This window comes from Parasteatoda tepidariorum, chromosome 3, assembly GCF_043381705.1.
Source record: "Parasteatoda tepidariorum isolate YZ-2023 chromosome 3, CAS_Ptep_4.0, whole genome shotgun sequence".
NCBI lineage: Eukaryota > Metazoa > Arthropoda > Arachnida > Araneae > Theridiidae > Parasteatoda > Parasteatoda tepidariorum.
In genome coordinates, this window is record NC_092206.1 from 31,040,653 (window position 1) to 31,059,606 (window position 18,954).

Sequence of the window (18,954 nt, forward strand, 5' to 3'; positions counted from 1 at the left end):
GTAATCAAATCCTCCCATATAATCTAATAAAGTTTCCACAGAGCAGCAGAATGAGAAATTGTATTTCATTCATTTACTACATCTTCTGCATCAGTTACTATCATCACTATTTTATTTAACAGCATAACGATGTCTTCATCAGTCAAATACTGGAAGCCAGGCTCCCATGCATCACTTTAAAACCAATCTTTTAAATTTTCTTCATAAAGAATTTCGATACCTTAGATTTCTTTTGCTTGTTCGAGAATAATGTTATCACATTTTTCTTGAACATCTGAAGAGGATTGTTCATCAAGCGGTATCATCTTTCTCCACGATCGTGATAACGTAGACGAATTTACCTTTGACCATGTTGCTGATATTCCATATACTGGAATCAAATAACGAATATTGCTTCCAAAAATTTGGTAGTTTTATAACTTCATGAATCAATTTTTTTTTAATATTGAAAATGTTTCTCTTTATATTTTTTGTGTGACTCCAGAATGAGCACGGATAATCCGCAAACCGGATAATCCGCGCACGGATAATCGAGAGTGTACTGTATTATGATTAATTCCATCCCAGTACATGATTATTCAACCATTATATCGAAGGTTATTCGGGATGTTTGCATTTTAGCTTTGCGCACTGCACTATCTTTGGTGGAGCCTTTCTCTTTGGAAGGAGAACAGCCAAGGCAGAACTTACAAATTTTAATTTAAAGTTGAAAACAAAAATTATTTTATTCAGAAAATTGTTTAAACATACTAATAATTAAATAAATTCTTTAACAGGCATGAAATCAAGCACAAAAAAAACGCTTTATTTTTTACTTTTTTTTTTTTTTTTTGTTATTTNTTTTTTTTTTTTTTTTTTTTTTTTTTTTTTTTTTTTTTTTTTTTTTTTTTTTTTTGTTCTTTGCTAAATTCACTCTAGTTAGCTTTTTAATTTTTATTTTAAACAAATTTAGAGAGATATTAAAAATGAATGTCAGCAATTTCCCTCCCGCCTATTAACATTAGTTTGTTCTTATAATATGAAAAGAAAACTAAGATTTAAATTTGTCTAGTTATGCTGCAATAATTTGCAGCGCTAGTTGAAGGATTTCTGTCACCGGGCATAAAACTATATTAAACTTAAAAGTAATTTTCTGATACACACTGTTAAAATTTTCATTCTAAAATTATGGTGAAATAACCGGCAGCAGTCTGTCCATCCGACTAACCGTAAAGTTTACGGTAAGGAACATTTTTTTACCTTCACGGTTTTGAAACCTTTTACAACTAGTTTAGTTACAAAACCATAAATACAAAACTGCACGGTTTTTTAATCATTTACAACTAGCATGGTTTCAAAACCGAAAATAATTTGACTGGACATAAGAGCTAAGTTTTTCGTTAGATAATGGGGCAGTGGAAAGTGAAGGACACTGTAAAGTATTCATATGATGAAGGGAATGATGGAAATATTGTATTTGTCAAGGTTGGGACCCGAACCCTAGTTCTGTCGGTCATGAGAGATTGAATGCCGCTATAAACCGGCTTTAAGACTTGACTCCATGCGGGGAGCGCAGCATGGTTTAAGAATGTCGATCATGAGATTGACAGATTAGCCCTCTCGCCTATAATATGTCAGCAGCTGCAAGGAACTAAGTGGCTTTCATTAGATGAACTAAATTGGTGCGATAAAATTGTGGTTGTTTAATAGTATTGGATGAAATCAGTTAATGAACTGCTTTTTCACAGTCAACAATTTTATTACCAGCTAATTTATAGTTATTCGACTGTTTTGATCGAATATGGTGAAATAAAAATGTTATTTAACCATTTTTTCCAAGAAATTTCTAACAGTGCATGAATCAACCCTTTAGTACATGAATCAACCCTTTAGCATATTGATTACATAGATTCTCTCCATTCACCAAAGGGCATTTTAGCAAATGATCACTGTCCATCTCAATATACGATATGATAGTCCCTTTAGTGCAGTGTAAAGTGCACTTTAGGGACTATCATATATATCAAAAAAGTTCGAACGTTTGTCTCCATACCAAACACAACAACTGCGATTGATCAGGAAACAGTATATTTCAAATAAAACACTTCTACTATTTATTCTTTATTTCTTCAATTAATTTAACGTCATAACTTCTCCTCGTAGTATTCATTCTTTTTTATTATGTACCTCACTATTCCTTGCTCTCAAGAATGCAATTTGAAGCTTAAATTTGAAATTTATCGGAAAATCTTTTGAATCGGGTTCTAAAAAAATAGCTTTTTCCGACTGACTTATAAAAAAGTATATTTCTAAAGCAAAAAAACGTTTTTGATGTTTCCTAAATTCATACTGATGAAAACATGATGATTACACGTAATGGTGATTAAACGTGAAACTTTTTTCTTCATGACCATAGCTTGTATGCTCAAGAACGATATTCATTACCTACAATAGCCCATTAATACCTATGGTGTACAGTGATAAAGTGAACACAGGTGATGTTAACGGATAATTTTCTTCAAAACCAGAGATTTTTTTGTGTTCCCGTAGAAAACAAAAATATCTATTACCTTCAATTTCTTAATTTCAAGTAATTTAACGTCGTAATTTTTCCTCATAGTAATTATTCTATTCCTTTCATTGATTTATTCCTCACAGTTCGTTGCTCTCAAGAATGTAATTTAAAATTTAAATCTTAAATTAATTTGTAAATCTTTTGGTTTAAGTTTTAGAAAAAATTAATTTATTCCCATTAATTTTAGAAAAAAGAAAAATCGAAAGGGAAAAAAGCCACTTTGAAGTATTCTACATTCATACTGATGAGCAACCATACACGTGAACATTTTTTGTTCGAGATCATGGCTTGCTTACGTCCCATATAAAAGCTGTGTATTCAAGAGCTGTGAGTTCACGTATTAGCTCTCAATCTTAATAGCTCGAAGTGGTAACCTCAAATATACTAATTAATTAGTGCAGACGATATTTTAACTTACCAAATCAGATACAAAAACTTTTTCTGGATAAACATATCTTTTTTCGATGGATTCGAATTTCTGACCCCCAAAGTACGGGGGGGGTAGTCTCAATCTGAGAAATTTGGTCCCCATAGTTAGTTTAGGAGAGTGATGCAAAATTTGGAACCCTTAATATCAGTTTCAGGTTTTAATAATTTCGCCATAATTCGAACTTTTTTAAACAAAATTAAAAGTTTGGCACACAAGGATAAAATTCGTTTATCCAATGATAATACCATGGGAAAAAAATACATTTTAGTAAACATTATTATTTTTTATAATTTTAATAAATAATAGTCGAAAAATTTTGAACTGCACGTTAGACAATTTTTACATTATTTGCCGCTTTAAAATTTTTAAACAAAAGCGTATTTCCTTAATTGCTAGTTTGTGTTCTAAGGACATAGAGTCAGTTTTTACAGTTTAAAGCACAATATTTTGAAAAAATCGAAATCTGGTCAAAAAGGTACTTTATTAAAAATACATAATTTCTGAATTATCGTAGCAAAATTTTAAAATTTTGAAGAAATAACGATTGAATTCTAAAACAGAGAGTATTATTTATATTTTATTTACTGTCTTTGAATAATAGTTTTATTAAATGATAGATGAAAGCACCTTTTGTTTCTATTTTTTTGTTTATCATCTCGACAGGGAAAGCAATGATAATCATTATTTTTTTTAATTTATCCTGATAAAAAATTGCAAAATAATAACAAACTTGTGAAACATTTTTTCGTGAACGAAGATTATTTATAATATTTTACACATTACTCTTAAAGTACATTTACTCATGCTTTTAAGATTGAACTAATATTTGCTTTTAATTTTCGTCGTGTGTCAAATATTGACACTAACACCTAATGATGCAGCTTAGAAGAAGAGCACTCTTTGCATGTGATATAAATAAATAGGGTTCATATATTCTTCAATGAAAATAAAAAGCCTATTTTCAGAAAACTAATTGGAAAAAAAAATTCAAAAATTTGGAGAACAGTTTTCATGCTCATGCAAAATTTCTGAAAGTCAGCAGAGAATATACTTAAAAATTTGTAAAACTCAGAGATGAAAATGTGGTACAATTTTTAATTGAAAAATGTTTTGTTGTCAGCTGTGAAAATTATTATTAGTATAAATTTAAAAACATAATTAAAATGTTAAACTTAAATACTTAGAAGGTTCTGAAATGCAGACTCGAAACTTCCTTTAAAACTTCAGGCATTCTTTCAAATTGTTTCAGCCTCTGCACTACACAATAACTGTAAAAAATTATATTTTAAATCTTTTGCGAGACATTGAAAAAAGAATTTTTTTTTTTTTTTNTTTTTTTTTTTTTTTTTTTTTTTTTTTTTTTTTTTTTTTTAAATCCTATTTTTAATTTCTGTAAAAAAAAATAGAAAATAGTCATATTAAAAAAAAAAACTTGTCTTCAGCATTTTCGTTACCAAAATAATAAGAGGAAGAAATTCAAATTTCAAAACTTAAAATTACATATTTTTTCAATATTTTTTAAAAATTTATTTCAAACGTTTTTTTTTTTTTTAAATCAGTTAAGCAAAAATTAATCTTAAATTTTCTGAAACAAAATAAATATCATTCAAAGATAATAATTGTGATGCGATTACAGTCATTACATATTTTCCAGTTTTTTAAAATTTCTTTAATTTCAAAAATTTAAATTTTTAATCATTCTTAATCCTATTATAATTAAATTAAGTCAATTATATTTAATTTCTTTCACATTTTATAAAAATACTAAAAATGAATATAAATACTTTTTTCATGCGTCCCGTTTTATAAAAATTTTTTTAACAGTTTTAAAGGGGGAATTGAGGGGCCACATTGGAAACTCAAAAAAAAAAAAACACTCTTAACTCCAAGAAATTCCAATTACCATAGAATGCATAGTTGCTACAGTACACTTACGAGCATGGGAAGATATCTAAAATTTGGCGAGTTATCGATATATAATATAACCAAAAACGAAGCCAACTCCGATTAATTAATATTTAAATTTTAAATAATCTGATTACAACTTAAACACCACAAAGACCGTTAGAATTTTGCATAATCTTGTAACCGAAACATTTTTGTGGTTAAGGAAATAAAGCAGTTTAAACAAAAATAAAGTTAAAAATAGACTTTTCGATTAATTAAAAATGTTCCCCATATGCAATGCCTATAGTGGCATTACAATAAACACTTAGAATTTATTTAAAATCTTTAAGCGTTTGCGTAGACCGAAAAATAAAGTTTCCATTTTAGGCTACTTTAAATTAAAACCAAATGCAGCTACATATTAAATACTATTTGAATTCTTTTAAGACCTTTAAACGGTAGCATAAAAGATTTCCTTGAATAAAAGGCTTGTCTTTGGCTCATTTTAAGTTGAAATACGCACTTTGAATTCATTTAAAGCCTTTTAAACGGCTATATAAATTATTTTATTAAATAAGAGACTAAAATTACCGTTTAACTGTTAGGAATTAACTTATAAAACTGGATTAAAATAATAATTGTAAAATAATTATAACATCAATATTCAAACTTAAATTAAGATAAACTTTTAAACTCTCTGCGAGAAAAGGTGCGACAAATTTCCCATTTGCTTTAATTAAATTAACTCAAAAGGATTAATTCCGTTATCGAACACTTGCTTAGTAATTCTGCCAATAATGCAGCCAACATAGGCCCAAAATTTGCAACTTTTCGTGCAATAGAGCCATTGAAAGAGGGAATTAAATTATATATTTAACAATGAAAATGAAATCTTATGAAGGATTGCATGCGGCGAGGAGAAATTGAGACTTCGCTTTCGCGGGAAATTTCTAATGGATAATCCTAACAGGAAGCAATGTAAGGTAATTCAATTGGAATTCCACTTTATAATTAAATATAAAAGTTCTAATGAAGTACGAATTTTGATCAGAAAATAACTTAATTTATAATATTATGTTACTTAGGTTGGGGTCGTAGTTGTAACAAGTTAGAAAATGATTTATATTGCGATAGGGGAAAATTTGAATCTAATTATTGTTATTGTAACATCATAAAATTACAATTTCCAGACATCATAATCACAAAATCGAATCAGGAAATTTCGTAAAAAGACAGCCATTTGTATATACCACAGATTTCCCAGAAAAAACCGGCGATTTAAAAAAAAAAACAAATGAAAAGAAGAAGCACATATTCCAAACAAGAAGAAACACACATTCACTACGCTCTTGTGAGTTACATTAGGATAACGATGCTAATTTGAATTGTTGGAAAAATTTTGAGAAATAAAACGTGTAATTCTATAATTAATGAAATATAACTGAACTGACTTCTTTAAATATCTCATAAGTTGCGATTTGAGAGGTCTGCATTTTTTAAAAGACAAAAATAAGAAATAAAATTCCCTATTTTTACCCTGTTTGTAAGGAAAAATTTGAAATTCCCTGCAATTTCCCTGTTACTTTGGATGATATTTAATATGCTTGTATATCTCAGGTTTTCTCTATTCTCCCTGTGAAGTGGTAACCCTGTTTGATTATTCTGGATGTATTTACTGCCTTAAACTGCGTGGTCTTCTATTTTCAGAAAGTGAATTTATATTGTTCTGGAATGTGACTTGTAGAGAGTGTCTGACTGCTGACGTGTACCCATCGTGAAATTCAGACTTCTGGTGTTTTGCAAGTTGGTCGTCCAAAATAATCTTAGATTTCCCGCCAGATATACCATCTTCCTTACTGAGTGGAATACGAAACTTTTTCCTTGTAAATATAACCTGTTTCAATTATTTTCAAGAAGATTGTGTTGTCAGGGCTTTCAATTAACATATCTGGCCATTATCGACCTGTCCAAGAAGTACACAATACAATTAAGAATTAACTTCTGAAGAGATTTTACTAAAATTAATTTTAGTTAAGTCATTAGATGTTTCTATAATGTTCATAAATATATCGCTTTTCAGTCAAGCCTGATTTGCATACTTTAGTCCTTTGAGATGATATTGACCTCAAATTTATAGTCTCGTTTTTACGGGCAAAGTATGGTTCATTTATTTGCTCACCTTGCAATTATACATCATTTAAATCTACTTTAATATCAGATTACTCTTAAAATCCATTAAAAAAAGAACCGAAAACTTGCGAGACAGTTGATGCTCGAAAAAGGGTCATTTTTTGTACTCTTTCTTTTTCTTTTCTTTTGAATTTAAGGTTTCTTAAATGGATCATTATGTAAAGTGAGATAAGAAGTGAAGAAGTTCATATTACTTAATCCTAACTCTTCTTGATAGGTTCTGTTATTAAGTGAAGAACCAATCACATATGGAGTGTTACTAATGACTGAAGGTATGTCCTGTGGTTCTAATATAGCATTCTCTGTATATCTATCTTTAGACTGTCTAGTTACTTTCTTTGGCTTGATTTTACACGTCCTCTAGATACCTTCGAAGCATGGATAATTTTTCAAAATTGCACTGTCATGGTCACTGTTCTTTTTCGAACATAGTATTTTAAAATCAATTACGAACTTCTTAAACTTAAGAAAAGAGAAAGAAATGTTTAATTTCAATTAGCATTGATAACACAAATAATTAAAAATGACATTAGAGAGAGAGATTACTTCTAATAACGTGTGTGTATTTTTATCTTAAGATGATTATTCTTTATTTCGAAACATCACTGTGGTAAAAAAGTGTGTCCTAAAGAGAATTTTCAGATTTTCCCGTTAAAAAAAATATTTTATTTTATGATTCTATTATTATGTGAGTGTATATATATATATATTTCGAAACATCTACCAACGTTCCACTCCGTGACCTTGTCATTTTGAACTCAACCCAAGAACACAAGGGGAATCCTGTATCAAGGATTTAGACAGGCTAGTTTTCGTGGAGAATCTTTGGATGGGACAACCCGCATTTGCATTACTTTGCATTACACGTATGGTGAGGAAAAGCACGAAAAAATAAATAAATAAAAAAGCTTACATGCGAGATAAAACTGAAAGACGGATGGATGCTCATATTATCTCACAGATAAACTCGTTTTTGATAATTTTAGTACCCTCTTTGCTCTCAAAAGAGAAGGAAAAAGAATGATTTCGTTAATAATAACAGTTTATTTTACTTGAACATTGGTTTCGAATCCCAATTTTCTACATTTTTTGCTTTGTTTTAATCTAAACTCTAAAAATCTAAATTAAGGCCGAGAATTATTGCAATATATCACAGAATTTTCCACTTTAAAAAAGGATAATGAAAATGCTTATTTTGAAATATTGACCAATTTCATGAGTAGATTGGAAATTATAATTTTGAAACTACATTCCTTTTTTTTCTCTTATCTATAATAAATCTCATACAATAAAATGAACATTACGTAATTGATAAAGCAACAACACAACTCATTTCATGAGCTTAAAACATAAAGTAAGTATACTTTTAGTACTTGCACATAATAAATTTTGTTAGTAAGAGATTTGTCACATTGTTGCAAGTCTACTTATGTGTCATTCGCTCTTTTTCCATTTCAAAGGAGTCTAATAAAAACCTTTCTTTTTACCAAAAATAGCTAAAAACCTTTCTTTTTTTACCAGGAATAGCAAAAATAGTAGAGTTATATAATCCTAGATTTACAAAAGGATTTCTTCCTTTCCCACCCATTTTCTGGTGATGTCTCCTATTAGACTTTGTCCAAAATGACAGTTAAAGTTTAATAATAAAAATAGCCTTATAAATCCTGCGTAGGTGTTCTAATGGTTTTCCTAGAACGAAATGCATTTGGATGAAGCAAATTGCTTTTCGTGGAAATGAATTGAGAAAGAGAAAACGTTTTAACGTCTTTATTTGTAACATCCTAAGATAATTTTATTTTGGACCTCAAAATTGCAGCATTTTGTCTAGAAAATAAAGGATCCTGAATAAAAGTTAGATTATGAAAATGTAAAAAAGACATAAGTGTTTTTGATTGAAATTGCAAACAGCGCAAATTCTTAAAACTAATGCTTATTATCACTAATATTGCAAAAGTACTTACATAAACTTTCTTGAAATATTATTTATTCTCAACGCGACTTTGCTTAGAAAATTAAATTTTTATTAGGGCTGAGCGTCTGAAACTAGTAAGAACCAGAAACAAAATAATTGCATATTTAAGCTGTTTAATGGTAATTTTTTCTTGTCTTTTTTAATTATTGATTCAAAAAAAAAACTTTTTCATTAATTTAATAGCTGCTGTTTCAAGTTTTTCGTTTTCACAAATTCTTTTCATCACATCGCCTAAGCGTTCGAGACAAAACAAGAGATTTTCTAGGGTTGTTTATTGACTATTTGTCGCCAAGTCACTTAGCCGGTTCTTCCATTCAATGAATATTCAAATAATGTCACTTAGCCGGTTCATTCATTCAATGAATACTCAAATAATGTCACTTAGCCGGTTCTTTCATTCAATGAATACTCAAATAATGTCACTTAGCCGGTTCTTCCATTCAATGAATACTCAAGTAATGTCACTTAGCCGGTTCTTCCATTCAATGAATACTCAAATAATGTCACTTAGCTGGTTCTTCCATTCAATGCATATTAAAATAATGTCACTTATCCGGTTCTTCCACTCAATGAATACTCAAATAATGTCACTTAGCCGGTTCTTCCATTCAATGAATACTCAAATAATGTCACTTAGCCAGTTTTTCCACTCAATGAATATTAAAATAATATCGCTTAGCCGGTTCTTCCACTCAATGAATACTCAAATAATGTCACTTAGCCGGTTCTTCTATTCAATGAATACTCAAATAATGTCCTTTAGCCGGTTCTTCCATCCAATGAATACTCAAATAATGTCACTTAGCTGGTTCTTCCATTCAATGAATATTATAATAATGTCACTTAGCCGGTTCTTCCACTGAGTATCTTCGGAATGAATATATTTTGCAATGTAAATGAATGTTATATATTTAAATAAAGCTGAAATAAGAACTTTCCCCGACAAATCTCATTTTTTTTTTTAAATGTCTCGTAGCTGATACTTACATTAAGCTCTTCATTTATGTTTTTGTTTTCTATTAATTTCTGAATATTAAATTCTAAGATTTTGTTAAGGATTTTAAGCATATTTATTAAGGACAGTGATAACGTACTGTCTCTACATTTATGAAAAAAATACAGAGAGATGTGTATTTAACATAATTGTATAAAAGGCATCGAAATTTTTTCAAAAGATTTTTAGAGTATGAGTAATTTAAAATCTGATTAAAATTAGGTATTTAAATATTTTTTTGTTATTTTATAACTAAATTTACTTCGATTATTTATTTATTTTATTTTTTTTTATTTAAGAAAATTACTTTTACGCGAAGTTATGATGAAAACGGTATTTTAATAAAATACGATTATAAAATTGAATTTTTTAATTCAAATCCATACTAAACTAGGACTTTTTCAGAACTAAAATTAGACTAATCATTTCGTCCAAGCAAAATAAATAATGCTTATTAATTTGGGTTTCAAACAACTTCATATCAAAGGAATTTGCACGTTTGAATTTGAAAATGTTTCAAAACAATATGGTTTATACAAGTATTTTCAGTTGAACATAAAGGAGCATAAGATTTATACAATTTCTTGCCTTGAAAATTACTTTTTAAAACTGAAAAAAGAATGACAAATCCAGAAACTAAGACGAACAACGCAAAGGACGCGAATCGGCTTTAAGTAGTTCATTAAAATCTAATCTATAGCAAGGACAAAAAGCTCCAATTTTCGAGAATGATCGTTTCTGCAAGTTCTCTCATTGTTTCTCCGTCTGAACTTATAGACAGTCAATCAAAGGCAACTTACGAGCTTTGACTAATGATTATGTACTAGTTTATATTTACCTTCGGAAGTTCATGGAAAGAGACTAACGCCACATTTTAGTGAATGTTTTCTTTCTTTTATTGCATGCTTTTATGTATATATTATATATATATATATAAATTGTGTAAGTTAATTTGCAATTTCGTAATTTAATTTTTTTCATGTGTCTAACTGAATTTCTTTTATTTTGTTACAAATATTTTAAGCTTTTATTAAATTTCATTTCGAAAGTATAAACAAAATTATCTGATGTCTTGCTAAGAAAGATAGATAGAAAGGATAAATTGAAAAAAAGTATTTATTACTGATAAAAGAATTATAATAATGAAAAGAATCGTAAAATTATATAAATTATGTCATTGAAAATACAAACTTTCTTGTTAATACATATTTTTTTACAAGATTTGTGTAATTTTGTTTTCATTTTCATAATAAATTTAATAAAGACTTACATTATCCCAAAACATCAAAAAAACTTACTTTATTACAAAACATCAGTCAAAATTTAAAAAAAATTAAATGGAAATTATTTTTTAAAATAATTCATTTATTTTAATAAAAAAATAAAAATAATAAGACGTCTATCATTTTTTAAAAGCTTAAATTTCCTAAAAAAATTAACTGAAATTTTTTAAAAAATAAACATCTATGTGTTGAATAAAACATAGATAAAACATAACATAAAACATTAAAAATTATCAATCTTTTAGATATAAATTCTTCTTGAGGGGAAATTCAGCTGGAATTTGAAACCCTGATCTGTCAGTTTAAAGGCAAATTGTTTACCCGGACCACCACAAAACCAAGCTTTTTAGATTTGTTATGCCACGAATCTAAGAAGTTTTATTATTTAAAATTAAATGAAATAAAACTTAAAGGAGGTATTTGTTACCTGAGGAGCAGCAGTAGCGGCAAGTTTTATATTATCCAAGTTTTTAACCGGGTAATTTGATTTAAACTTAATTTTCTTTCAATGCAGATATTACAGATGTATACTTTCCTTGTTAGCATAATAAAAGTTAAGTTTTAAAAATTTAATAGAAATAAGTCAATTTTAAGTACTTTTAACTAAGCGGGGAGCAAAAACATTCAACTATTTTGTTTGTTTGTTTTGTTTTAATTTTTTTTTTCCTTCTTTCATTTCATTTATTTTTTTATGAGCGTCCATTTTGATGAATCTTAAAAATAAAAATAAAAATTCACGGCCGGGATAGCCTGGTTGGTAGGGCACTGGGCCGATGTCCAAGGGGTCATGGGTTCAATCCCTGCAAAACCGAAGTAAGTAAATGGTGACTGATGCACGCTAAATCTGTCAGGTCATAAAGTCTTCCATATTCCCATAACAAATCATACCTCTGGAGGTACTGATCCAGGAATTTCTTTGTATTCTGGATTGGTTCAAAATTACAAAGCTACGGAGTTGAACATTAGTAGTCGCAAACCCAAAACTGGTTTAACTCTTCAACGATGGTTATAAAATAAATATAAAATCTTAAAAAATAGGGCCAGGATAGCCTGGTTGGTAAGACACAGGGCCCATGTCGAAGAGATCGTGGATTCGTTACCCGACGGCCAAAGACTCCCCGTGTAGTAAATAGTGACTGATGCGCGCCAAATCTTTCGGGTCACAAAGTCCTCCATGTTCCCATAAGAAATCAAAACCTCTGGGGGTACTGAACCAAGAGCTCTCTGGATTGGGATCAAGATTACAAGGATACGGAGTTGAATACTGGTAGTCTTAAACCCACAATTGGGTCGGCAGTTCATCGACGGTTATAAAATGTTATAAAATAAGAATAGATAACAAATTTAAAGTAAATAATTAGCTTTATCTTATCTGAGAAAAAGCTCGTTGAAAGATTATATTGTATATGCATTTCTTATGAGATTTACAAAATATTATGCATTTTTCGGTTAGCCGGGCGCAATACAATTCAACGAATTTTTTTTAGATTTTTTTTTACTTTATTTATTTATTGTATGCTTAGAAGAATAAAGTAAAAAGAAAGTTTGCAGGTGTCTACATTTTTTTGGCAACTTTACGCTTGCGCCCGGCTAACAGAAAAGTACCAATATTTATTTATTTATTTTTAAAAAAAAAATAAAAAAATTAGGTTTATTTATTTTAAGAAAGAGCTCGTTGAGAGATTACAACGTATGCATTTCTTCAGAAATTTATAAAATATTATTTATATTTGGTTAGCCGGGCTCAAAGAAGTTCAACTATTTTTCTTTCCCTTTTTAATTTCATTTATTTTTTATTTAATTTTTATGAGCTTAATAAATAAATTAAATTGGCAGAGGTCAACAGTTTTTGGTGACTTTTCATTTTTGTCCGGCTAACCGAAAAGTACCTATAAATCTAATCTAAATTCTGAAAAATTTGAATAGCACAATTTATTCAAAAAAACTAAATAAAGAAACTAGTCAACGATATAAAAAAGAGAATGTTTGAGACTAAAAGTTGAAATTCAACAAATACTAGAAGTTATTCAAAAAAATTTAATATATAACAAAATGTACATAAAATCAAAAGCTTAATTCATTGCACTGTCCATTTTCTCAAACTGGTAATGAAAAAGTTGGTGTTAAGCATGCTGATTGCTAGAAACGATAAATACTTGAGGTAAAAAAAATGTATTCTTTTTTTACAGCAATATTATCAAGTTTGAATGATAATCCGTCCTCCGACAAACAAGTCGATTATGGTGGCTAATTTCCACAATTTACGAGGAAACATCATGCTGATAAACTCTCCGCAAATTCCTTGGTCATCATTTTGGAAAGTTAAATTACAAGTACATAGAGGCCATTATAATTTGTATCTTTTGACAATAAATGGATGAAATTTTAGTTTATTTCAGTGATAAAGGAAATGTCTTAGTTTTCTACGACCACACAATAATTACATTTTTTTTCAAGAATACATTTTTACTTTTTCAAAAACACAAAACACGCATGCCCGAATTAGTGTTCCAGTTCATTGTATCTGTGCTCCTATTATATGTTTTGAATCATATCAAATAATTGTTAACATACAGAATATTTTAAACCGAAAATATATATCCTAAGAAATAATGCAGAAAATTACCACAAACACAAAGAAATATAAAAAGGCAGTTAAAATGATTAAAGACAAAATACCAATATCATGACTATATAAAAGTAATAGAATTAGGTAAAGCATCTTTTCTAGTGTCTCATCTGTTGCCACAACAACTTCACTAATTTTCACTGAAAAATTTATTTTTTTATTAAAAAAAATAATAAACGTTTTTAAGAACTCTCTTTCGGCAAAAGAAAATTTATTTTTATGCTTTTTAACTCGAAAGTATTTCTGATCAAATCCTAAAAAAATTTTACACTTGATTGGGGCAAAAGACAGAAGTCTTTTTCCACTTGAATTACGGTTAAATTTTGCAAGGTGTTCCGTAACGATCACGTTTTACATATATTTTTAAAATCCATGTTAAAAAATGAAGACAAAGAAAAATATACACTAACAAAACTCGAATCAAAGAAAATCACAGACAAATAAAGTGAGGGGGAAATGGACAGTAAGAATTCAGAAAACAGACAAAAAACTATTTAGGAAGGTAATATGAAACATCAGAACCTATTTGAATGCCAGAATAATCGAAAGAGATGAAAGGCGATTACCTGACACACTAGATACTAATTTCAACAGACAATCAAACCAGTTTTTGTTAGGTATTTCGCTTATTAAATTCTTATTACGCAAAATTCGATATCGTTTCGCTTTCTTCGCTTTAATATTTATTTGGGAGTTCTTTTTCTCATGTCTTATAAGGATTCAAAAAATATATATTGTAAGTTACCATTACTGAATACACTGTACAGATCGTTTTGACTACATACAGGATTTTCAAAATTTTTCAGTTGAAGATATTTAAAATTATTATTTTTAACAATGAATCCAAATTAAAATATGATACATTTTACGACTGGATTAATTTGATTCATTAATAATTGCGTGACTTCCCTTAGTTAAGCTCATTTCTTTGTATATTACTTTAAAGAATAGATTTGAAAAATGATCTGGCTTTTGTTTTTATAAATGCCTTTACTTATTGATGAATTAAATAAATGAAACTGCTTCCGAAAAATATTACTAATGTGAACCGTGAAAAATGATATTGTATAAATATAATGACTAGATTACAACTAATTTTTATCCTTACTTTAAAAAATAAACGATATTATATTTTTAAAGTTAAAGGATAAAAATTATCCGTACTTTAAAGAAAGAAATAACTGCGAATTAAAGTTATATCCGAAATATGTCATTTTGAAAATAATATTATAATCTTTAAAACCTTTTTTTGTTTTAAAAAAAGAATTTAAAATACTTCGCTATATTTAACTGCATATTTGACTGTAATGATTTTATTAAATAGTTTGGATAAATAAAATAAATGAGCATATTAAAATTTCAGTTACGTTAAAATGGCAAATGAAAAGAGGAATGTTAAAAGTAACAATTTTGTTAGGAGGCAATTATTTTCACAGAAAATTCATTTTTTTCAGAATCTGATCTGAGAATCTGAATATTATTGGATGGCGGATTCAATGCTTCGAGCATGAAGCCCACGTTAGCGAGGAACCGGGGATTTGTTGAAACGTAGGGTATTCTAGAATTATCGCTCTTTCATTGGCCTCATAATATTCACCCTAAAATCATCCGCAATTATTTGAGTGCATATTTTGTGAGTTATTAGTTATTTAACAGAGCTTACATGAAAACGTAAAATAAAGCAAAGCGTAATATATATATATATGGGTCATTCTCACAAAAACAGTCATTTTCATGTCCCTAGTACATTTTATGTTTGTTTTACAGTTTGCGAAAAAAAAAAATTCAGGGAAAGTGTACTTCGGAATGCAAGCTAACAAAAGAATAAAAATAAAATTATCAATTTTTATTTTTTATTTATTTTAGGTAATTAAAATATACCAATATGTCATTCCCTCACTTGTCCCCACTGCTGATTTAAAAAAAGAAAAAAATTGTTTCNAATGATTTTATAACATAACAAAAAACTGGAAAAGAAAATAATAATAATAAAAATTCGAAAAAAAAGGATAAAATTTTTAAAAAATTTTATTTTTATTATTATTTTTCTTTTTCCCCCTTTTTTCATGTATCTGTAATTAATAAAAATAAAAATTTTTAAAAATTTTATCCTTTTTTTTTCGGATTTTTATTATTATTATTTGCTTTTCCAGTTTTTTATTATTTTATTTTCATTATTATTTTTCTTTTCCCCCCTTTTTTTTATATGTCTGTAATTTTCCTTTGTTTTATCTTCATTTTGAACTTATTTTATGAGTTCTATTTACTTGCAGCTTATGCGCAATGAATGAAACTTATTGTTTTTCTTAATTTTCTTCGTGCTTTTTTGTATTTATTTATTTTGCTATATATATAATATATAGTTTTTTTTCTTCTTCTTTTTTTTTTGACACAAGGTAGTTGTAATCTACTCAAAAATTGTAGGACTCCGGGTTCGACCAACATCTCCTTGAAAAGAGAAGGTGTAGTGCGGCTTATAGGAGAACTCCTCCAGACACCCGTCTCGCGTCTTGGCGGGTACTATGGTTACGAGGAAAGGTCACTTCGAATGGGGGTGAGGGTGAATAGGTTTTGTCTTAATCTTAGTATAGTTCGTTGTGAGTAGTAAGCCAATCAACACTTTCTTTCCTCCATTTCACCCCCATTAAAAATGAGCTTTGGCTTGTTACCATAGCAGCAGACAGTCCCCAACTTTCAGGCTAGAGGAGTTCCCCTTAAAGCTGCACTAGTAGTCAGACGTAACGAAGATAAATTGCGCAGTGGGGGTTAAATAAGAATGATGTCAATACGATTGAACAACAAATGATCAAATTTTTTGTTTGTGGTAATCTGTGCTGAGGCCTGTCTGTCGAAGATTTTGCTCTGAATCATAATTAAGGCTATTAAAACAAAAGCAACAAAATAAACATTTGTGGGTGTAAAGTGTCGTAATACAAATTATAGGTTAATAAACTTTTTTTAATTTGTCACAAATCAATTTGTCTATTCAATGATTCACCTATTAATTGATTTGCAACCACACTAATAGGCTGCTCTCTTTTTTTTTTCTCATAGCAATTAAGATAACGAATGTTATAATATGTCATAATACCTCTTAAAATTTAAAGAAAAAGAATGTTACAAATACGAAACAAATTAAACTTATACGTGTTATAATATTTTTTCTTCTGACCTTGTATTAAATCCATGAATCGAAAAAAAAAATGAACGGACGTCATAGTAACGAAAATTTCAACTAATTATTGCTTTTAAATAACATTGGCTAAAGTAAATAGTCTCTCGAATGCTTTGGTTTATAAAGTTCTATAAGTTTTCAAGACCAGTGCTTTTCTGAAAATCTTTGAATCATTGCTTATAATCGATTTATTAGTTACTATCTTTTAGTAAAAATAAAAAAGTAATTATGATTCTAAAAAAAAAGCTTTTAATTTTCCCTTTGATAGCTCTGAATTTCCATCGCTAATTTCAAGTAATAAGTATATAGTACTTAATTTTAAATGCATTAAAAAAAATTTATAAACTTATCACGCAATGGAATTCTATAAGCAATAGAATTTTTTATGCACTGTTTAACGATAAAAAATAAAAATAAAAAAAAGTTAGTAATTTGTTTAAAAGTTATTTATTTGAAACAAAATTCTCCGAAAATCAAATGTAATTATATTTGTAAAAAAAAGTATTTTAATTCTTCATGCAATACTTAAACATATTATACAATCTTACTCCCTTAACTCTCTCAAAATAACTTCCATTAAAAAATTCACGGGGTACATAAATTAATTTAAACTTCGTTAGAAAGTGTTTGAAAGATTAATCTTTACGCAATGAAACTTGTTCCTAATACACTGCTTACCATTAAAAAAACCTGCGAAGAATTTGTTCTGCAGAATTTTAAAAACAGAATAAGCAATTAATAATTAATAATTAAAAAAATTAAAACGTTAATGATTTTAATTCATTCTAATAAATTCTCCCTTTAGACATTTCTGCTCATAATTCGTTAAAACCACAAAGCATTAATAACTGCATTTTTTCCATAAAATAAATTTAAAACTGATTATCTAAAGCGTATCTACTCAACCCTGCAACAAATTAGTTTTTTCTCGTGAAATTTGATATTGACTTTAATTTTCTAAGACCAAAGTAATTCGAACATTTTACAAGACGATGAATATTTATGGAGCTATCAAGCTGGGCAATCAAAAATATTGCTTCATGAAACCCAAAGAAAAGTAAGCGAACTTAAACACAAAAAATAGTGAAGGGAAAAAGAAAAAAAAAACTATTGACAGCCAAGTAAAGTAAACTTTTCCAGACAAGATCTCTGGAGATCTTGAAAGTTTTATAGAACTTCCTATCCATTCGCGAGTTTGAATAAGAGACTCTGAATTATTCATTTTTAAAGGTAGATAAACTGCAGCAAAAATTTGCATCGTTCTAAAAGAAAATAGTAAAAAAGTTCTGTCTGTACCCTCAACTTCATAAATTGCGGCAAGAGTTTCGTTAGAACTGAAGAACTGGCAACGAGCGAATGATTGCAAATCATTTGGGAACTAGTTTTCAGCATAATTTTCACTTCTGCTTGAAAAGAATTTTATGATGATGACGTTGCATGGAAAGAAGTTCTTGACGTTTTTTGATGATACTCATTTATATTCGTTTGAAACAAATGCTTGTACACAGCGTTTCGAATTTTTTCTATTCTGTTGAAGATTATAAATGTTTTTTGTTTACCTATTTTATGGTATATACCTGGAAATCATAGTATGAAGCAGTTTATTTATTTACTAATAATCTTTCGGGAAAAAAAAATACTGACTTTTTGTTTCAATAGGCTCTACGGTGATCGTTAAGACACGGTTCCCAGCAGATCACTGAAGTCAAGCATAACTAAAAGCGATCTGTGAGAAGTTGGATGATAACTCTAATCAACATGCTTATGAATCGAGGGGGGGTGTGCGATATAGGTCCTCTTTAATTGTTCTATCTTAAAGTACTCGACTTCGCACAAGTCG

At 28.6% G+C, this 18,954-nt stretch overlaps 1 protein-coding gene across 1 annotated transcript in view; it reads left to right on the plus strand.

Moving 5' to 3' along the window:
* LOC122268768 (uncharacterized) overlaps positions 1-13,561 on the plus strand; it is a 27,026-nt gene extending 13,465 nt beyond the window's left edge. The window contains exons 2-3 of the mRNA XM_043039052.1: positions 7,279-7,333; positions 13,500-13,561. Of these exons, the coding sequence (XP_042894986.1) occupies positions 7,279-7,333; positions 13,500-13,561 (117 nt within the window). The remainder of the gene's footprint in view (positions 1-7,278; positions 7,334-13,499) is intronic.
* Positions 13,562-18,954: the final 5,393 nt, after the last annotated feature.